Genomic DNA, 21,462 nt, shown 5'->3' with positions numbered 1-21,462 from the left:
CTTAGGATTACCTTCTGTACACAGTGTGTGTATAAATATATATATATATATATATATATATATATATATATATATATATATATAAAATATTTTTGTATGTGTGTTAACCCTCTTTTTAGTTGATCTTTCTTTGCACTGTATGTAACTATTTGAGCTCTAATATGTTTTCACTGTACATGTCTAACTTTTTTTTTTCGCTGACTGTACTGTATGCTTGCTTACTCTAACATGTTTATGTATATTCTACAATTGATTACTATTGTTACATGTACTACTTGGAGCTTTTCTCCTCGGGCCTCTGCTGAAAAATGGCTGCTGCCCAGTCAAACTAACCCAGTTAACAAATGTCAAATAAATAATACTGTATGAATTTCAAAAGTGTTCAAATATAGAAGAACCATCAAGGAGCCATATGAATGGAATGACTTTTATAACTGGTTAACATGATAAAGACTGAGTGATACAGTTGCCACTTGATAAATGCAAATATTTGAAACATTAAATTTTAACTATAATAAGTGTTATTTTTTTTCTAAAAATGTGAGAATAATTTTAATGTTTATCATATAATGTTTGCAGAAAGAACTAGATGAGCATATATAGATATATATAAATATTATCTTATATATCATGTGAATACCTTTAGGTTAAGGGAACAATATACTCTATGGTATGGTGTAGCTTTAAGAATTACCCATATGGTTACTCTGCATGAAGGCTGTCACATTGTGGTGTCCAGTCTTTAAGTTGCTACCATGATACTAGAGAGGGTTGATGCAAGCAGACCAACTTATGACTGTTAGTGTTTTGTTGCCAAACTTCAGATATTTTACAAATATTGAGCTCCACATTGTACTTGCCACCTTTTTCTTTCTTTGGATACTTAATTACACATTCTGTCATCAGTGTTTCCTTTCTGGTTCACTTCTAAACACAAAATATTCTTAAACTATAGAACAGAGTACACAATTACCACAAAATGTAGTGAAGTCTCTGATAAACCTGGCAACATCTGAGGACTGAGTGATTCTTAGCATCCCTCCTATCTTAATAAACAGAAATGTTCACTATCCTTGGGTTCCAAACATAATGCACCATGGATGCAAGCTAATTTTTTTTTTTTTTTTTTTTTTTTTTTGCACAAGGCGGCACAGTGGTGCAGCGGTTAACGTTGTCGCCTCACAGCAAGAGGTTCTCCGGTTCGATTCTCGGCTGGGGTGCCTTCTGTGTGGAGTTTGCATGTTCTCCTGTGTTCGCGTGGGTTTCCTCCGGGTACTCCGGTTTCCTCCCACATTCCAAAGACATGCATTTGGAGCATTTCTCCCCGGGCCTCCGCTGAAAACAGGATCTGTGGAACCTAGTCGGACATTCCCGGTCAACAAATGTTAAATAAATAAAAAATAAAAAAAAATTAATAAACAGAAATGTTCACTATCCTTGGGTTCCAAACATAATGCACCATGGATGCAAGCTAATGATACCATAATCAAAGAAGGTTGTGCTAGCATTGTTAAATGATAGCACATTTAGACAGGAGGTGAGATGTTGGATTTTGAGAGAAACAATGCTCATATGTGGGAAGCTTGACTGTTCTAACGATGTACTCAGCAGTTCCTAATGGAGTACTCCCAACTCCAGGATACACAGAAGAAACATAAGCAACTCCCATATTACCAGGCCTTTTACAATGGCTGCACTCAGAGACCCTACTATATATGGATGCCCATTTACCAGACAGTTGGAGAAATAGCTTAAGAGGGTTTCAGGCATTGCATGCAGACATGAACAGTAGTGAACATTATAGCAAGATGCACTGTTTAGGAGAAACAAAATGTGGTGTAACAACTTTACTTGGGGAATGCTGATTCTTTAACAGGTACTTATCAAACACATCTGTGAATGGCAGTACAGTAATTTCTTAGCATTTCATTAAGTCTTCCAATAACAAAAAAAATTATGACTAAGTATCTATGACATCAGTGCAGTTATGACTTATGACTCTCAAAAGATGCAAGTGAATTCAACATTTCAAAAGCAAGCCAAAAGGCAAACCACACCTGAGCACTGAAGCTGAGATAGAATCTGTGCTCCTTCAAACTGGTGACTTGTCATCTTCAAGTTGGGTTTGACACAGCGAATAAAGCTTGAGCCCTATTATGAAGAAAGCACATTTCATGAAAAGATGAATCTGGAGAGAACTGTAGCAATTTTTAACAGCATGTTATAAATTAAAAAGGCAAAACAACCACGCTTTAATATGAATAAAAGTCTTGTTACTGTTATAGAATCATAAGTGACAGCAATACAGGATGACACAAGATACTCAAGTTTTTCATCTCAGGAAAGTGGCCTGGAGTTACTTCATGGTAGAGAGGGATGGAAGCTCTGATTGTGGCACAGCTGACGTGAATTTGATTAGTGGACCTGGTCCCTGAGGAGTCAGTGGGGGTTGGGGAAGTGATTCAGTCAGTTCACCTATCCCAAGGAGATAAAGGGGCTTATGAGGGAAACAGCAACTCATGCTTAAGGCTGTAACCTTCAGCCCTCCCAAAAAAGTGAGAGTACAGTGTCAGCAGATGGTCTTCGGACAAAGAGCCACACGACATCACTGCACATCAGGAGAGGGGGTGGGCCAAAAGGGGAGGATGTAACAAAAAATTTGAACAATCCATAGAAGAATAATCTAGCCCAATTCATTTCACATCTGGCAAAGCAGTTTTTGGCCAACTAAGGAGGAACAAATAGATATATGGATCAGTGAAGAGTTTGAGTGTCAAGGACAGGGAGAGTAAATAAAACAAGAAAGAAAGAAAAAGTGGTCTGTACTACATAAGAATCAAAACCAGAGTAAACCCCAACTCCTACAGATGATGTACTAACCATATGGGCATGTATGATCCCTTACTTAAGTGCAACAGTCAACATCCTGTGCCATTACAGGACTGAGGCCTAATACAAACCCCTTAACAATGCCGCGGTCAAGATAACAAACAGACTACAAGATCAGGTTCTAGTGCATGTGAGTCCACGCACACGCGCACACACACACACTCACACTCACACACACACACACACGCACACGCACACGCACAAACACACAAACGCACACACACACACACACACACACACACAGACACACACACACACACAGACACACACACACACACACACACACACACACACACACACACACACACACACGCAAGCAGCACACATTCCACTTAAAGCACCGGCTTACTATCAGAGTGCACAATATGGCGCATATAGCACACCAAGTTCAGGAATTGTTTATGGAGAACTGCATCCCTGCATGGCAGATACATTTACTGCTTGTGGGTTTCCCCAGCACATCTGACTCATTATGTGAATTGCTCAGTGGGAGAATGGCTTCTCCAGCAAAACTAAGTTATTATTCTAATGAATTTATTGATTCTAACTTTTCTATGGTTATCATAACATAGTCGGTCTATATTATGTGATCAAAGAGTCTCTTCTTCAAACACATAATAATCGACACATATACAGTAAACGCTGTAAACCGCGAACGACCACATCCGCAAATTTTTTCCTCTGGAAATAATTCACATTGCCGTAAAATAAAATAAAAAATTTTAAAATACTAATCAACTGGGGAGGCTTCACCCCTCCCCCCACCCCCTAACTAAATATACAAACTCTGAGATCACACTACATTGAAGAAAAGGGCAATTCCCAATAACGGCCAACTGAATTTTTCCCCCGGGGAAAACATTTCCGGATGTGGCCATTTGCAGTTTACAGCATTTGCTGTATATGTGTCGATTACTATGTGTTCAAAGAAGAGACTCTTCAATCACATAATATAGACCCATCTAAGTCAACAGTCAAAGATGCTTCACCAGATCTAATACCTTTGACAGATGGAGAAAGGTGTGCTCATATACTAACTGTCCATGTTACTCAGTGTGGAAAATGTGACACTGCCTGTTGCAGTGAATGTGCTGGAAATAAGTCTGAGCGGCAGACTGAGGTACAGGAAAGCCTCTCAACTTCCAGAATTTCACAGAATGTCCAGATCTTTGCCTCACATTTTTGTCTGTTCCTTGTGCAATTTGTGGTTTTATAGCAAATCGTTGAGGATTGAGACAACTAAATAATACCAGACATTTGAGTTTCAGACTTCATATCCTTTAGAAAATACATGCTCATGCAAAATATGCTATTCTATACACTATCCAAGTTGAAACAAGCAATATTTAAACTCTATCCTTGATTTTGGGTCCTCCATCACTTTGGCCTTATTCCAGAATTCTTGCCCCAGAGACTAAGAGGTATGGACACAGGATCCCTATGAGGTAGGCAAGGAAAGGGGTCGCAAACTTAAAAAAGGTTTTGGGCTAAGGTTATCAAAAGTTGAGATGCAATCAGTTACAACGAGGAGAGTAGTTTTCATACCATATCTAATGCAACTACTTTAAGCAGAAATAGGGAGAGGAGTATGAATATGAAGAAAAGGGAATGTAAATGAAGAAAGATCATATGTATTTATTTATATATATACACACACACACACACACACACACACACACACACACACACACACACACACACACACACACACACACATATTAACACATCACACCACTTCTATTTTATTTAGATTTCAACAATATTTACAATTACAATATATAGAATACTTTCAGTATACTACATCTTCAGTTTAACAGACTTTAACATCTTTCTTTCTATCCTTCATCCTTTTCTCCATAACCTTTTTATTTCAGCCAACTCATATTCATCATTCCTATTTTTACTATAACAGCAATTCATCACATCTACTTTTCTACAACATCCATACTCTTACCATCAATAACCTAGCCCATCTGTCAATGCCACATTAATTTCTTTTTCATATTTCACATATAATACTATAGCCATTTTATACTTTGAAAACCTTCTCACTTATATTCAGTTATTTTTTTTCAAAAAAATCTTCCTTCTTTTTGCAATCAAAAATAATGATTTGTTGTTTCTTCATCATTAAGATGTTTGCATTTTCTCTCCACCATTGTTTTATACTTCACACTACTTTTACAGGCAACTTAACCAACAATAATTTCCTCAAAAATCTCTAGCCTCATAAAAATCTTCAAATCTTTCCCTTCTATATTTACTGCCTTTTTAACTCCATCCTTAGAATTCTTCCATGGACAGATGAAATAATATTTATCCATTATCATGTTATATCATTCTTTTCTATCTTTTGCAACTTAATCAATCTAATTTTTCCATAATTACATCTCATCATCACATTATTTTTTTCATTATCTCCTCCTTTTATGTTTTTTCTTCCCATCTCTCCACATTTCACATACATTTTCCTTATCAAAGTAGTTTCCATCTACACCATTTTTAATACCCCCAAAAGGTGTACACATGCCAAATATACAACTGGATTGTTTTAAATTCAAGCCCTCTTCTACTTCTTATTATACACAATTTCCTATCTAACTGGATTGAGTCTTGATCTAGAAATAAAACTGAAAAAAAAAACATCTTTAGCAATTATTTTTCCATTTTTCCAGGAAACATATATACATTCCTCAACTATCCCAGCTTCCCCAATATATATATTTAACACGTACACATTCTATCTAAAGGATAAACAGAAAGTCTTCCACCAACTAACTTCCTTATTTCATCTAGAATTTTTCTCCATTGCTCTGTTATTTTCTTCTTTTGCCAAACCTGACCCATAATGTGTTTATCTCTTTCACAGTAAAACTCATCCAATTTGTCCTCTTCATTACACCAAGTGCTTTACTTTTGACATACTTAATTTTAATGCAGCTTTACTTAACCCACTTTCCATACTTGCCAAAGTTTCCCTTATCCATACTATATTTTTGATGGAAAAATAAGATTATCTACATATGAAATGCACACAGATATTACTGCAATGTGTTTCCCTTTCTCATCCTACTTCTCTCATTTCACCAATACATATTTGTATTACTACATTCATTACTAGTACAAATAAATACATACTCATTGAAAACCCCTGTTTTCAACCCCTTTTTACATTTTTAATTTCTTTCCTAACCAAACATTTATGATAACCTTCACCTAAGATGTATAATAACACTTTAATACTTCAATTTTTTTTCTCAATCCTGTAAACCCTAAACTATCCCATACTGCCTCATGAGTTAGTAAATCAAATGCTTTTGCTTCATCACATGCACCTAACCTTGCATCCTTATTCTTCTGTGAAAGATAATCTATTATGTCTTTTATTAGTTATAATCACTTCTTCCAAAACAATGCCCATCCTGTTTTGCATCATTTTCATAAAGATTCACTGGTCTCCAGCTTTTAATATTTCTGCCATCTTTCTTCCATATAAACTTAATCAGCATAGCACAAATCATTTTGTTGTCTATTCCTTACTCCAAACATTGATTATTTCCACAAATACTTATTTTTCCTTTACAGTCATCCTCTTACATCTGTAACTTAGCCCACCCGAGTCTGAAGCTGATTCTTCTTTTCCTTCTTAAATCTCTTACAATTCTTTCCCTTAAATTTCTTTCTTATAATTTACATTTTGCTCTATCGAAAAATGTATTTACTTTCCACCTTCCCCTATAAACTTCTTCCTTCATATACATTGTTTCTATTTTCTACTATCCCCAAAACTTCTTCTAGTTTACATTTTACTTCCACATTCTCATCTTCCATTCCATCCATCTTATTTTCCCTTCTTTTAACTCCTTTCCTAAAGAGGGTAAACATTCTTCCTTCTTTCCCTTTAAATAATTGTCTATTCTACAGTGTCTTAATATTTTCTGTATTTTCTCATACAATTTATATCTGTTCCTCTTACTCTATCACTTCCTTTTTCTATTCCTTTCACAAATTTTTCCAGCATGTATTCCTGTTCTATTTTACTTCCTTCTTTACCCTTCTGCTTCCAAAACGTGTTGATATATTTCTCTTTAAACACCTCCCACCATTTTTCAAACTTTCAGAGACTGTTCACATTATCAAGTGTTCTTACCATAGTATACTTCCTTCCATTTTCATTTCTTTCTTTTACTTACAGCCCCTGTTAATCATTTTATTTATTTTCCTTTTTTTATTATTTCTTCATTCTTACCCAACACAGCCCATATTGTTTTATGATCGGAAAATCGACTCCTCCTGCCCCCTCTGTTACTTATTTTGTGTCATCTCATGACATGGTGTAATTTACCTCTGTTTTAAAAAAGTCCCCTTTGGTACATCCACCTATTTTTTCCTATTTTCAAGTTTCATCAATCTATTATTTCTTTTATCATATTTTTCTTTTCTTACCTTACAACTTAAGTCCTAAGTTATTACTATTGCCATGTTTGTGATCATATACATTTTTAAATTTTCAAACATTGTTTTCGTTCTAACATGTTTGTATAGGCATATATTGCTATCACGCTCACATAACTATTTTTTCTCAAGTCAAATATCATCACCCTTCCTGGCATCACAGTTGTTACAACAAATATCTTTACTCCATCTTTTCATATTAACATATTTGACCTAGAACATGTTTCATGTCCTGCTGTCCATATAATAATATATTTGACCCATACAGCTTAGTTTTTTTTTTCCTTTTTTTAAAAACGTTTTGTAGTCAGCAAATATAATACATCCATATTTTCTTTTTGCACCATTCATCAACCATTAAACTTATTACTTCATTTTTTTATATTTACATTCACCAAAACCATCTCTTTCTCCCTTTTTGCTTCTTTTCCCTCTTATTCTTGATTTTTCCTCTCTCCTCCCCCTTCTTTCTGCTTCTCAGCCACCACCTTCTTCTTCTTCACTTGCCAAACCATCATACTTATTTTCTGTTTATATCTTAATCTCTTCTTATATTACACCTCTCCCTTTCTCTTCTTCCTTTCTTTCACTTTCTTCATTTACATCAGCCATTTCACTTTCTTCCTGAATACTGTTACCTGCATATTTGTCCTGATTCCAAAATAATTGCTCTCGGTGTAAGTGATTTAAGTCATTTACTCTGAAAGCAGGTCTTTTGGAATTGGGCCCCCAGTGTAAACCTGTTTATAGACAGGTGGCCTTAAAGCAAAGTAAGCACTTACACTGAGAGCAACTCTTTTGGAATCTGTCCCATTGTCTTTCCTCCCCCTCAGCTTCTTTTTCATACACCCCTTCTATTTCCACCAGTAGACATTCAAGCCAAAACTGACCAGATTCCCTACATGTCCTACAAAAAGATCTACAGTTTCTAGGAATAAGCCCTTGCTCCTCATATTGCCCACATCTTATTTTTGTGCATTCTTGAACCAAATGTTTTTTATTCCCACAATAGAAGCAATCCTTTGGTTGCCCCCAGTGTGTGATAACTTTGTTTAAACATTTGAATCTTCTCTATATTGTGTAGCCTGAACAATTCCTCTGGCTGCTGTACTTACAGAATTTCAGGGCATTTAACTATGTCGCTGTTCCATTCGTTCTTATTTCATTTAATACCTTAGGCATAGCTTTCAGTTCATTATAGTGTTTCTGAGTATCCTCAACCAGCTTTATGAACATCTCTGCAAATGAGATAAGTTCTAATTCCTTTTGGTTGTCTTATTCCATCATTTTTTACAGTAATGGAATGGAACTATGCCAGATCACTTAAGGCTCTGTTTTCTGCTGCTGCTTGACACCAACCCATTCTAAGTATCCTCTCTATCAGTGTTTCAGGATTTCTTGGTGTGACATCCCTCCTCTGGGCCAGAAATCAAGGAGCCTTAATCCTCACCACTGACATTGGTGCATCAAGCACAATTTCCCTTAAGAGCACACAGTGAACACACTCAGTCTTGGGTCTGGGCTTCACTCTATCTCCCTCTCTCTCTCCAGGCCCCAATAAGACTCCCCACTGGCACAGTTGTAGAGTTGAGTCCTCAGCCGAGTGTCCAAGCCAAATCCTCCAACACCCTCTCTGTGAAACCAGTGTTCTGTGTCCCTGCTCCAAGTAGTTGACACACACAGACTCTCTTTGAGATTTGATACACACACACTCACACACACACACACACACACACACACACACACACACACACACACACACACACACACACACACACACACACAGCTGAGAAAGGCTAGCACAGATTTATTCACTCTGCTACACTTTTCCCAGACTAAAAGGTAGTTACTGCCACCAGACATTCCAAAGTCAGCTACCCTAAGGCTCTTACAAAGGTACCCAATTATACTGAGTAAAATTAATACTAATACCAATTTTGACCAAACGGCAAGGCTTTCAGGACCGGCCACAGTGTCACCAAATAAATATAAGTACTCTCAAAGGTTAAAATATTCTCTAAAAGACAAGCCACAATGAAAAGTTTAAATATACTGTATGTAGTTCTTATGCAGAAATCTGCATGTGTACAAAAAAAAGATAATAATGCTATTTCTGTTTTATCAGCAATATATATCCTGTTGAACCAAGCTTAGGTAGTAATCAAGTATAAAGACTATCCATTCTATCATAACAGCATATCTTTAGCTTGAAATACTGATTTAATGCAGTGTATAACTAAAACAACAATGCCTGTTCATCATAAACAATAACTTGTACAATACAGCTGATCTTCCATGCTAAAATACCTAATGAAGTATTATTGCCTGACAACCCCTTTCTTGTTCTTTAAAGTTGGTTAAGCAAGGTGCACAAGTAAATAAACAAGACCCTTTCAGCCCTCTATGCACTGCACTAGAGTCACGGACAAAGTTATTATTAATGAGGGAACAGAGGCCCAAAATCCACAACAAAATTTAAGTATTACTGTAATTCACTTAAAACCTTATTTGAACAACAGTTTGTTTTTTTTAGTCAATATAAATTTTCAGAACAATAAAAAGTATGAAACTCTAATGTCTTGTATTACTGACTGTAATCCTTAATGATTTACCACAATGTCAAAATCTTTATTGGGCACAGAGCAAAATATGAGGCAAAATCAGAGATACTTGGGAGGTATGCTGTAAAATACTTACATTAAGCTTGCCTCATTGAGCTGAGTGGCAGAAAAATCATGTATCAGCTACTGCACTGTTGCATAACTATACCATAAACGGCTACATGTCAAAATTCTATCCATCCGTCATTATGGCTTTACGTGTTCTGCTATTGGCACATGGAGCTACTGGTGCCTTTCTGCATTAATCCAGCAGTTACTTGACTGAAACAGTGCGAATACAGAATCTGCCATTTCTGTCCGTGCACTGAAAATACACTAGATGCGGGCATTACTCATCACCCAGTTAAGTAGAATCACTGTTATTTAAATACTACCCCTGAATAAGCTGCAAGACATTTTGACCATACTAAATATCAACATTGAGTACAATCGCTATAGTTTTCAGTGTAGTCTCCTTAAAAATTATCCCTTAGAAACTGTAACAGCATTGTAGCCACAGCTGTACCTGTATTTAAATGCATTTGCAGGAATAAAATAGCTTGTCACAGCAGTTCATGATTCCCCTGTGACTTGAGCCTAATGTCAGTGAATGAGTGAACTTCCCCACAGTGGGATTAGTTTACTTATGTTACAGCCTGAACAACATGGCATAATAAGAAGTTATGTATTCACCATAACGTTCCATGTGAGTTGTTCCATCTCGCCTTCATTCTTCACTGATGGGTTCGGAGCCGATCCCTCGGCTCCGACACGGCCGTTAGCAAGCTCGAGGTTTTCCAGTTGCTCGAGATCCAGCCCCTTATCCCATAATGCACTGCTGGAATTACCTCAGATCTTGTTTGCTGCATGTACCATATCCTTGTAAAAGGACTACTCTCCTAAGAGAGGGAAAAAAGAAGGAATTGAATTACCAGGATGAGACCAACGTCTAGGTCAACTGTCAGCCAGGTGGGGGATGGAGGGAGGGACATGAGAATGAAGGTGAGATGGAACAACTCACATGGAACGTTATGGTAAGTACATAACTTCTTAATGTGAAGTTGCTCAATCTCGCTGTTCATTCTTCACTGATGGGTAGCGTCCCTAGCACCCTCAATCTTGGGTGGCTCACGAGAGTATATTCTTCAGGACCGTAGAACCAAAGGCCTTATCCACCTTGTAATGAGTGATAAAGGTATGAGGCTTAGACCAAGTAGCTGCATCACAGATGTTGTCAATGGGCAATTTGGCTTGAAATGCAAAGGATGTAGAAACTGCTCTGGTTGAATGAGCTTTAATTCTGTGTAGTAAGGGCATATTAGCTGCTGAATAAACACAGGTGATACAATCAGACAGCCACTTAGAAAGGGATGTTTTAGCCACTAGTCTACCCTTCCTGGCTTCAGAAAAGGAAACAAATAGTTGGTCTGATTTTCTAAAATCTTTTGTCCTATCCAAATAATATCTGAGCTGTCTATGAACATCTAGTTTGTGCAGCATATACTCTAGTTTGCTGGAGTGGTTGGGGAAGAGGACTGGCAATTCAATTACTTGACTGATATTAGACTCAGAACAAACTTTAGGTACAAAGGAAGGATTTGTCCTGAGAGATGCTCTATCAGCATAAAAAATCATATAAGGAGGTGTGATAGACAAGGCTTGAAGCTCTGACACTCTGCGGGCGGAAGTAATGGCCACTAGAAAAATGGTTTTCCACAAGAAATATTTGAGATCACAAGATGATGCAGGTTCAAACAGGGGAAGAATTATGTGAGATAGCATGAAATTCAGATTCCAGGGGGAATAAGGAGTTTTTACTGGAGGCCTCATGTGAAAGGTGCCTTTAAGAAAAGCCTTGGACAACTTGTGGACCATAACATTTAGCCCGTCTACTCCAAGATGGAAATTAGATATGGCAGCTAACTGGACCAGAATTCTAGCCGCTGCTGCTCCTTCGTTAAAGATAACTGTTAAGAATTCCAATATAGATGTCAAGGGAGAATAAAAAGGATCAATGTTCTGTTGGGAAGCCCAAATGGAAAATCTCTTCCACTTACTACGATATAATCTCCTGGTAGAAGGTTTGTGAGAAGATAAAAGGATTTGCCTCATGTCATAAGAAAGGTTGTGAAGCCTGGCTATGTGGGGAACTGGAGCAGCCAAGCTGTCAGCTTCAGGGACTGCAATGAAGGGTGGAGATCCCCTGACGGATGTGTCAGAAGTTCCGGAACTGGGTCCAGAATCCATGGATCCTCCAAGAGATGATGATAAAGAAATGGGAACCAAATCTGCCGAGGCCAATGGGGGGGCTATAAGAATGATGGTCCTTCCCAGTGACTTTGCTTTCTGTAAAAATCTTGGTATTAGCGGTATTGGAGGAAATGCATATAGGAGACCCGGGGCCAATCGTGTACGAGTGTGTCTCTCAGGGGCTGTCCCAGAGGGGGAATCAGGGCAAAGTAGTTTCTGCATTTGGTGTTGACGTGACTGGCAAAAAGGTCGCAGCAAGGCTGGCCCCATTTGCGGAAAATCCTGTCAGCAATGTCCTGATTAAGGGACCACTCATGTGGCAACAAAATTGCCCTGCTCAGTTTGTCTGCTATCACGTTGGATCTTCCCGGGATGTGCGTTGCCAACAGAAAGCGCTGGGATGAAACAGCCCACTGCCAAACTCTGACTGCTTCTCGGCAAAGAGGGTAAGACTTGGTCCCACCCTGTTTGTTCAAATACCAAACCACTGACATGTTGCCTGTCTGAATTGCAATTGTCCCTAGAGGAAGAGAGTCCTAAAAGTACTGCAACGCCAGAAGTACTGCTCTCATCTCTAGAACATTGATATGCAGATGTGATTCTTGATCCGTCCATGTGCCTTGTGCAGTCTTTCCCTGAAAATGCCCCCCCCCCACCCTATCAGGGAAGTGTCCGTGGTCACAGTGGCTATCGGCGGGGGTAGTACAAATGGACGCCCTATCGTGACATGAATCAACGTCAACCACCACTGAAGGTCTCTCTTGCAAGAATTTGTTATCACAATCATATGCTTCACTGGAAGTTCGTGATAAGACAACTGAGTGAACAGTAGCCACTGAAGAATCTGCATATGCATCCTTGCTAATGGTATGGCTAAGATTGCTTCTGCCATGAGACCCAGTACTTTTAAGACCTCTGCTGCTGGAGCTCTGTCTTTTGACACCAGTGAGCTGACATGTTGGTGAAGAAGTGAAACCCTCTCGAAAAGTAGACACAGAGTGGTGGTTGAAGTGTCTAACTCAGCCCCGATAAAGACGATATGCTGCGATGGCGACAAGGCAGACTTTCCTACGTTGACAGTAATGCCTAAGTGGTTACAGAGTATCAGAGTGGATTCTCTTGCCCGAATCAGTTGATGCCTGGTGGTGGATGTAAGGAGCCAATCGTCTAGGTACGGAAACACCTGGAATCCTAGACGCCTCAAGTGAGCCATGACCACTGCCATACATTTGGTGAACACTCTGGGGGCTGTAGTGAGACCAAAGGGCAGGGCACGGAATTGATAGTGATTGGCTCCCAGCCAGAACGCAGATGATCCCTGGATGGCCTGGCCATCTTTATGTGGTAGTACACATCCTTGTGATCGATTGAGCACATCCTCTTTCCCTAAAAAGGGAAATATGGACTGAAGCGTGACCATCCGGAACTTCTCTTTCGTGACAAATTGGTTGAGTCTGCTGAGGTCCAAAATGGCTCTCCAGTCCCCTGTCTTCTTTCGAACCAAAAAGAATCTTGAGTAAATTCTGAATCCTGTTTGGTCTGCTGGGACTGGCTGGATGACTCTTTTCTCTAGCAACTTGTGGACCTCTATAGTTGCTTGTTCCCTGTGACTGGGTGGAACATCCGGGATTCTCCTGATGGAGGTGGGAGGAGAGGAGAACGGTATGAAGTACCCCCTGGAAATGATACTTTGTACCCATCTGTCTTTTGTTATGTCCAGCCAAGCTTCTGGGTACAAAGATAAGCAACCCCTGACTGCCTCCAGAGCAGTACAGTTGGGCCTCCGCTTAGGAGCGCTGGTAGGGCTGACCAGAGAAATGATCTCTGTCACCCTGCTGTTGCGGATCCCCTCTGCCGCGAGGGTGGCATCTTCCATTATTACCCCCTCCTCTGCCCCTAGAGGGGGTTTCACCACGTGTGTCCTGAAAGGCTCCTTGGTCTTTTCGGAACCACATCTTCCCTCCCCTTTGGCCCTTGAGATAAGGCCGAGTAGGGGTGAAAAAACGGACTCCTACGGCAGACAGAGTCTTTCCCTCTTGCTCACACCTGGTCAATGTTTCCTTTACTTTAGGTCCAAAGAGAGAAGAGCCGTCAAATGCGGTATTCACAAATAAAGATTTGAAAGGCTCCATGAAGGAACAGAGGCACATCCAGGAGTGTCTATGAAGGGCAACTCCTGTACCTGCCACCCTACACGTGCCATCAGCTGCATACAATATGAGACGCATGGACGAGTTTACAATTGAATTTAGGGTAGCAAGCTGGGTGGCAACTTTGTCGGAAGCACATGCAGCTACTGTACCCTGAAGAGTATCTCTTAACTCCTTAAAGAGATCTCTCTGCAGTCTGGTAAAATGGGTCAAATAGTTCAGTGATCTAAGTGCGAAAGTTGCTGAACTAAACATGCATTTCCCATATCTATCCATAATCCTACACTCTCTGTTAGAAGGATGGATAGACGATGACGTCTCAGACATTTCCTTTTCGGCCGCCACCACCATGGCATCAACAGGGACTCCCTTGGTCAAAAAGGACTTATCTACTGGGGCAGAAATTAACTTGTTAGGCCTCCTAGGGACAGGTTCCATAGATTCTGGTGACTCCCATGCCCTACGAGAGACCAGGTTCATAAGCTCATCATAGGGCGGAGACACCCAAGAGGTGGAAGGTTGAGAACCCAAAGCCTTCAGGAGAACTGACTCATCCTCAGTAGGGTTTTTGGAATGCCAATCAGCCCTCTGCCTAACAATCTCAAGTATCTCTGCAAAGGCGATATCCTCAGAGGGGGATCAGGAGGGACCCTTCTAGCTCATCTAAGTCAGTGTCAGATGTCAAAGACTCCTGTGGGGAGTCCAGGTAACTCCTCTTGCACACTCTCCTTCTGGAAACCTCCTCAGCGGGAACATCTGGGGAAGTCTCAAAAGAGCAGGGAGCATCCAGTGGGGCTACCTGAGGCTCAGGGTCTCTACACTTAGAGCCGATGGAAACAGAAGTGGACACAGGTGCCTTAGGGGAAGAAGAGACCAATCCTGACATCGAGGAAGTCTTAGGAGACAATACTCACCTCATGGCTTCAAAGGCATCACGGCTCTGATGTGAAGGAGTCGAAGGACCCAAAGGAACCTCAACCCCTCCAACACCGAGGCCGTGGGCTCCGAGCCTGAGGTAGGAGTTGAGCTCATCCGAGCCGAAGCCCAGAGAGGAAGAGCCGGCACCGGCAAGTCGGTGCGACTACCCTCCCCGGACCCGACAGGAGAATGTCGGCTCCTAGAGTCCCCGGTCGGCACCAAGGATGTCTGAGCAGATAGAACCGACAACACTGGAGCAGGTGTTGGCTCCAAGGGCTCTTCGATTATCAGGTCAGCCTCCTCTGGCTCCGAAAGCGCAGTACGGCTCGGAGGAGGAGCAGTCAATTCCAGGGTAATGGTCTTCGGTTCCAACACTAGGGTCGGAGCCAAAAGCAATTTAGCTAGGCCTGGTGCCCTTAACAGCTTCTGTACCAGTCGGCCCATGTCCAGATCAGAAAGAGTAACAAAGGACCTAGACGAGTGCACCGATGGTGCAGATTGGAGAATAGGAGACAATGGCAACTCTGCTCCAGAACAGTGGACCGGATCTGAGAAGAAGGGAACTTGGCTCCTAGATCTGTGAAGCCGATGACCCAGCATCCTCACTTTTCTTAGATTTTTGTGGCTTTTGAGTCTCCTGAGGACTTACTGGCCCCATACTGGTCACTCAACGCCTCGTCTAAAGGGTGTTTTAGTAAACCCCTGTCCACCAATTTCCTCTTCCTTTCTAATGTAACCCTGGAAGAAAAGGAGTGATATATGCTGCATGACTCTTGCAAGTGAAGAGCTCCTAGACAGTATACACATTGCACATGAGTATCAGTAATGGACATCTTTTGTCTGCAGTCTGGGCATTTTTTGAACCCAGACTTAGGATGCTTTTGTTTTTCTTCAGACATATCCAATATCCAAAAACCACTATCCACAATAACAAAGTCAAAGGCTAGCTAGTAGTGATAGGAACACAACCACCAATAAACACTGAAACAATGGCCCAAAAAAAAAAAGGGGGCCAAAATTAGCTAAATAGTATTAAGCACTTAAACTAATATTAAACTCTAATCTAACTACCAATGCACACTACTACTAGAAGTAGGCCAACACGAGGCCACTATGAAAAAACACACCAAGTATAGTATTAACAGGGAAGGGGGCTATAAAACTATCCTAACAAGTGAACTATAAGTATATATATTTCTAATAGAAGAAAAGACAAAAAAACTTGCAATTTTTGTATAATCTACAAAGATTTAGGCTCGAGCAATCTGGAACCACCGAGATCCATGACGCAGCAAACTAGATCTGAGGTAATTCCAACAGTGCATTATGGGATAAGGGGCTGGGTCTCGAGCAACTGGAAAACCTTGAACTTGCTAACGGCCGTGTCAGAGCCGAGGGGTCGGCTCTGAACCCGTCAGTGAAGAATGAACGGCGAGATTGAACAACTTCACATTTAATATTTCTAATTATCTTTGAAGATCTTACTTCCACATATACCAGGAACAATGGATAATGACCATCACGAGATGATGCTTCCCTCAGTAATAAGGCTAGACACAACTATACAAAACTATCGGACAAAAGAATACCTTTGTAATTATGCACAATTTAATGTGCCGGATAACCAAATTGTATTTGTTCCAGCTTTTTTTGTATGTACTAGATAGGGGCTTGCTTCTTCTTTTAGTTAGATATTACATTGTTTATTCTATAACAGACAGCTGTGTGTTTCAGAAAACTAGCTAAAAAGTGCTAGACCACACGTCAGATGTATGAAAAATGTCCCCTTGCAGTGATTTATTCTCCTAAAGGTAGCAAACTATGGTCAACTGGACAACTATCAGACTGTCTTCACGGTTTTTTTTTTTTTTTTGATCAAGTGACCTACTGCCATCTTCAAATTGAACAGTTGGAAGAACATAACATTTTTTTTGATCACGTGACCTACTGCCAGCTTCAAACTGAACAGATGAAAGAACATAACATTCGCCAGAGGAGTACAGATGATGTTAATAAATAAATGGTATATACTAGGAACCGGGTATATGGTTATTGTCAAACAGCACATTCATCGAACGGCTGTTTGCCAAATACTAATTGTTGAAACCTTTATTAATTGAATGCCCATAGCACTGTAATGATTTTCATCGAATGATGACAATTGGCCACCATAAAGGAAGCATTACCAAATACTTACTGGTAACATACCTAAAAGGAAACCTGCCCTTTCCTCATTGTACTGCGACCTCAGAGTTGGTATATATAATTAGCAGGGGGTGTGGGGGTGCAGCCCCCCACAAGAGGAACATTAGTATAATACCGGACACTTGTTATGTAGGGGGCTGCACCCTCCACACATTATATATACCAACTCCAAGGTTGCAGTACAATGGGGACAGGGCAGGTTTCGTTATAGGTACATTATCGGTAAGTATATATTTGGCAAAGCTTCCATTAAGGTGGCCAACTATGATTATTTGATGAAAACCATTATGATGATAGGACTATTTGATCAAACTAAGTTTAGACAATTAGTATTTGGCAAACAGTCATTCAATGAAAGTGCTGTTTGACGATTAACCATAGACCTCTAGAAACCAGTACCTCTGAATATAGTAAGTAGAATGAGTCAGCTGTATCTTGTTGCTGCTTCCCTGTATCTTTTATTCATTAACATTTATAGCCCTGGACTGGTAAAAGTCATGTTCTTTTGAAGTATTGCTCTTACAACACATTATGCATGATTATCGCTTTCCAGCATGGATTTCAGTTCTGTATTCTTCCATTGCACAGTTTTATTAAGCCATGAAGTCCAGATTAGTACTGCTTGACAATTTACTTGCACACACAAATAAAATGATTCTGAAACATCTTTCGTTACAAATGGATGATGACCTTTGACGACATTGCAATGGATAGTAACAGTCCAAACACTGAATCATATTGATATAAAATAATACCCTTCCTTAGAATTAAAGACGAGAGATGCAACTACCTTCAAATCAAAAGTGCTGAAAACATTACTTTTTTATGTTTTAAGAGAAACCTATCCCTACTCCAATCACAAAGAAAAGACTGGCAGGTGTGTTACAATTTCTTGCAAATGTTTTCTCATGTTGGTGACTTCCCACCACAGTGAGAAAGGAAATGTTATCTTATGACAGCTCATAGCCATGTTCTGCCTCTTAAATCAGGTGCAGCTCCCCAGTCAGAAAAAGTAGCAGTTGCCGATTTACTTTATTAAACAAAACCATTAAATGCATAATTCACTCAGTTATCGTATGTCTTCTTTTATAAAAAAATATGTATGATGGGAAAAGGGTTGAGGCCTATGCTTTTGTATGCAGATACATTTTTACAATTTGTACCCACTGAAAAATACTGGAGCACATGTGACCAGCCAAGGGGAGCAATGAGACCTTACTTTACTTCAGGTGGTTGAGATATCCTAATAGTGCCACCTGGTAAGGCATAAGTACTTATCATAGTACCCATCCGGTAAGGCATAAGTACTTACAATAGTACCCACCAGGTAAGACTTAAGTACATATAAAAGTACCCATCTGACAAGACATAAGTGCTTATAATAGTACCCACCTGTTAGGCATAAGTACTTATAACAGTACCCACCTGGTAAGGTATAAGTACTTATAATAGTACCCACCTGGTAAGGTATAAGTACTGATAATAGTACCCACTTGGTAAGGTAAAAATACTTACAATAGTATCCACCTGGTAAGGTATAAACACTCCAATAGTACATACTTGGTAAGGTATAAGTGCTTATAATAGCACCCAGCTGGTAAGGCATAAGCACTTATAATAGTTCCCACCTGGCAAGGCATAAGTACTTATAAAAGTACCCACATGGTAAGGTATAAGTACTTACAATAGTACCCACCTGGTAAGGTATAAGTACTTCTACATAAAGCTGGGTAAGGATCAGGCTATTAGCACAGCAGAGATAACTTTTTAGTTTTGCCTAATAATCTGTTCCACTGTCTCTTCAGATGATGTCATTTACATGGTGAAGTCTGCCACGCCAGATAACTGGACATGGTGTAAACAAAGGATGTGAAAATTGAAAAAAATCTCAGTAAAAGCTACAAGCGGTACTGGAAAACGGAACATTTTCTCACTTAGAAAAACATTATTAAATGTATTAAGAACTGAAGAATACTTACAGTGCTGCGAAGTTTTTCAAGAAGCAAATTTAGCTGAGTCTGGGGAAAGAATGACATTAGCATAGTTAGATAACTTGTATGTTGATGTTACAAGTATTGCTACTGCATTCATTCAGCATGAACGTGCAATCAGGTGTGCATACTTCTCATGAACTAATCATTTCTATAGCATTTATTAAATGTTTGTTCTAATTAGCTTGATGTTACAACTTACTAAAATATACTGCTAACTCTAGGTCTATTGATGTACAGCCGCATGTTCTGCAGCAGACGGAATTATGCATGTTAGCAACTAATGTACACATCAAGGGTACAAAATTATGAACTACATTACACAGAATGGCAAAGCAGGACTCCCTTGCAGTACAAAGTTACTCACCCCAATCATGTATTCAAGGTTTATTTTTTAAATACCCTAGAGCATTTGACTCTACACTGAAACACTGGGTTATAAACTGGGTCAAAAGAAAGTCAAGCAGACAGGGATTTCGACAGAAACCACAGTGTTCATTGCTAATTTACATCAGATGGTTCAAAGGCAGAAAGGAAAGACATATATTCTAATTCTGCATATAAATTAGGATTCAAGCTGTAGTTAAAAAAATACTTTCCTGATGGAGAAAGTGGGACATTTTTTTCAGTGTATGCTGGCAGTGAGTCAAAATATGACAGGACCTCCTCTGCCATTTTATATTGCTTACTTTCACAAGTCTATAGCTACTTTGTGCAAAAACATAAATCCAACTGTTTATTAATCCAGTAAGGTAGCCTACTACAAAGAACATAAAACTCTTACAAATGAATGACCCAGCAGGTGGCTATCTTACATGACATACACCTGTTCATACCAAGAAAAAAATATATTGCTTCTAACTAAAAAGAAAACAAAAACAAAAAAGGAGGATACCTAAATTTACAGTTATAGTAATTAGATTTAGAATTGCAATAATAATTTCAAAGTTGGATTTTTTTGTGTGCGTGGGAGGACACTGACAAATGGCAAGAAGGCAGTGGCTGATCCATACCCTGCTCTACTCTCTAACCAGTTTACAATGCCACAGAAGTGACTGACTTTAAAGCAGTTATTAACTTCAAAGCAATAAGCTTTATGAAATTAAAGGCATGTCAGAGATGTAGCGCAATGCATTCTTTAATCCTGCAACAACACACAACTGGCAAAGGGCTCTGCAGCTCTGACAGCATGCAAAACACTGAGATGCAGTAAACATACAAAAAAGAAACAAACAATCAAGACTCTTTGGTGCAAACTGAAATCATAGCCTCTTTAAAGTGTAAGCATTTATGTATGGGTTTGTTACAGTGGCAGGTCAAACGGTAGAAAAAAGGTCAAAGGGTCAAAACATGGAAGTACAATCTTTAATTAATTCACATGCAAAATTACCTGCTGCCCTGGCCTTTGCCTACTTCCCCCCCTTAGTTGCCTTTATGGAAATTCTGAACCAGAGTATCCCAGATTGGAAAACAAAAAGAATCCAGAAAAGAAGAAAGGAAGCAGGAGACAGCTGGACAAGGCATAGACCCGGAAGGTCAGCTTTACAGCAAGTAGAAGAAAGCAGAAAGTTAGAATAAGTTATTAAAAAGCAATGGTATAAATCATAAAAGTTACTGATATTATTATTATTACGATGATAATGATGATGATAACAACACCAATGTAGAGTAGCAGACACTTCCTTACCTTATCATTTGATCAATGAGGGTACCTTCCTTAAAGGAATTACAACTCAGTTCACCCTCTCTTCCACTACAGTTCAGCATTTTTTTCTCTAAAACTCTCATGATCAGAGGCTACAAGTTGTCACATGCATCAGGACAGTATGCCTAGCTCCTGTGTCCTGTGAGCACCAGTTCACATCCAACCTTTCAGCAAATACACATCCTGGAAATACAAAACAAAACAGATGCGGTACTTAAACTGTTGTAACGATGTATAATTATACACCTGCCCAGCTACAGAGGCATTCCAACAACAGCTACAGGAGGTAGGGGACTGTC

At 39.5% G+C, this 21,462-nt stretch overlaps 1 protein-coding gene across 1 annotated transcript in view; it reads right to left on the bottom strand.

Annotated features, from left to right (window-relative positions):
* MYO6 (myosin VI) overlaps window positions 1-21,462 on the bottom strand; it is a 692,995-nt gene that overhangs the window by 262,549 nt on the left and 408,984 nt on the right. Inside the window, exons 14-15 of the mRNA XM_044077058.1 lie at window positions 19,447-19,485; window positions 2,058-2,151 (exon numbers count right to left, since the gene is read on the bottom strand). Coding sequence (XP_043932993.1) covers window positions 2,058-2,151; window positions 19,447-19,485 — 133 coding nt within the window. The remainder of the gene's footprint in view (window positions 1-2,057; window positions 2,152-19,446; window positions 19,486-21,462) is intronic.

This window comes from Protopterus annectens, chromosome 1.part0 (assembly GCF_019279795.1).
Source record: "Protopterus annectens isolate FY-2018-M chromosome 1.part0, PAN1.0, whole genome shotgun sequence".
NCBI classification, from domain to species: domain Eukaryota; kingdom Metazoa; phylum Chordata; order Ceratodontiformes; family Protopteridae; genus Protopterus; species Protopterus annectens.
The sequence above is the reverse complement of the archived record's forward strand: the minus strand, read 5'-3'. Positions and strand labels throughout refer to the sequence as shown.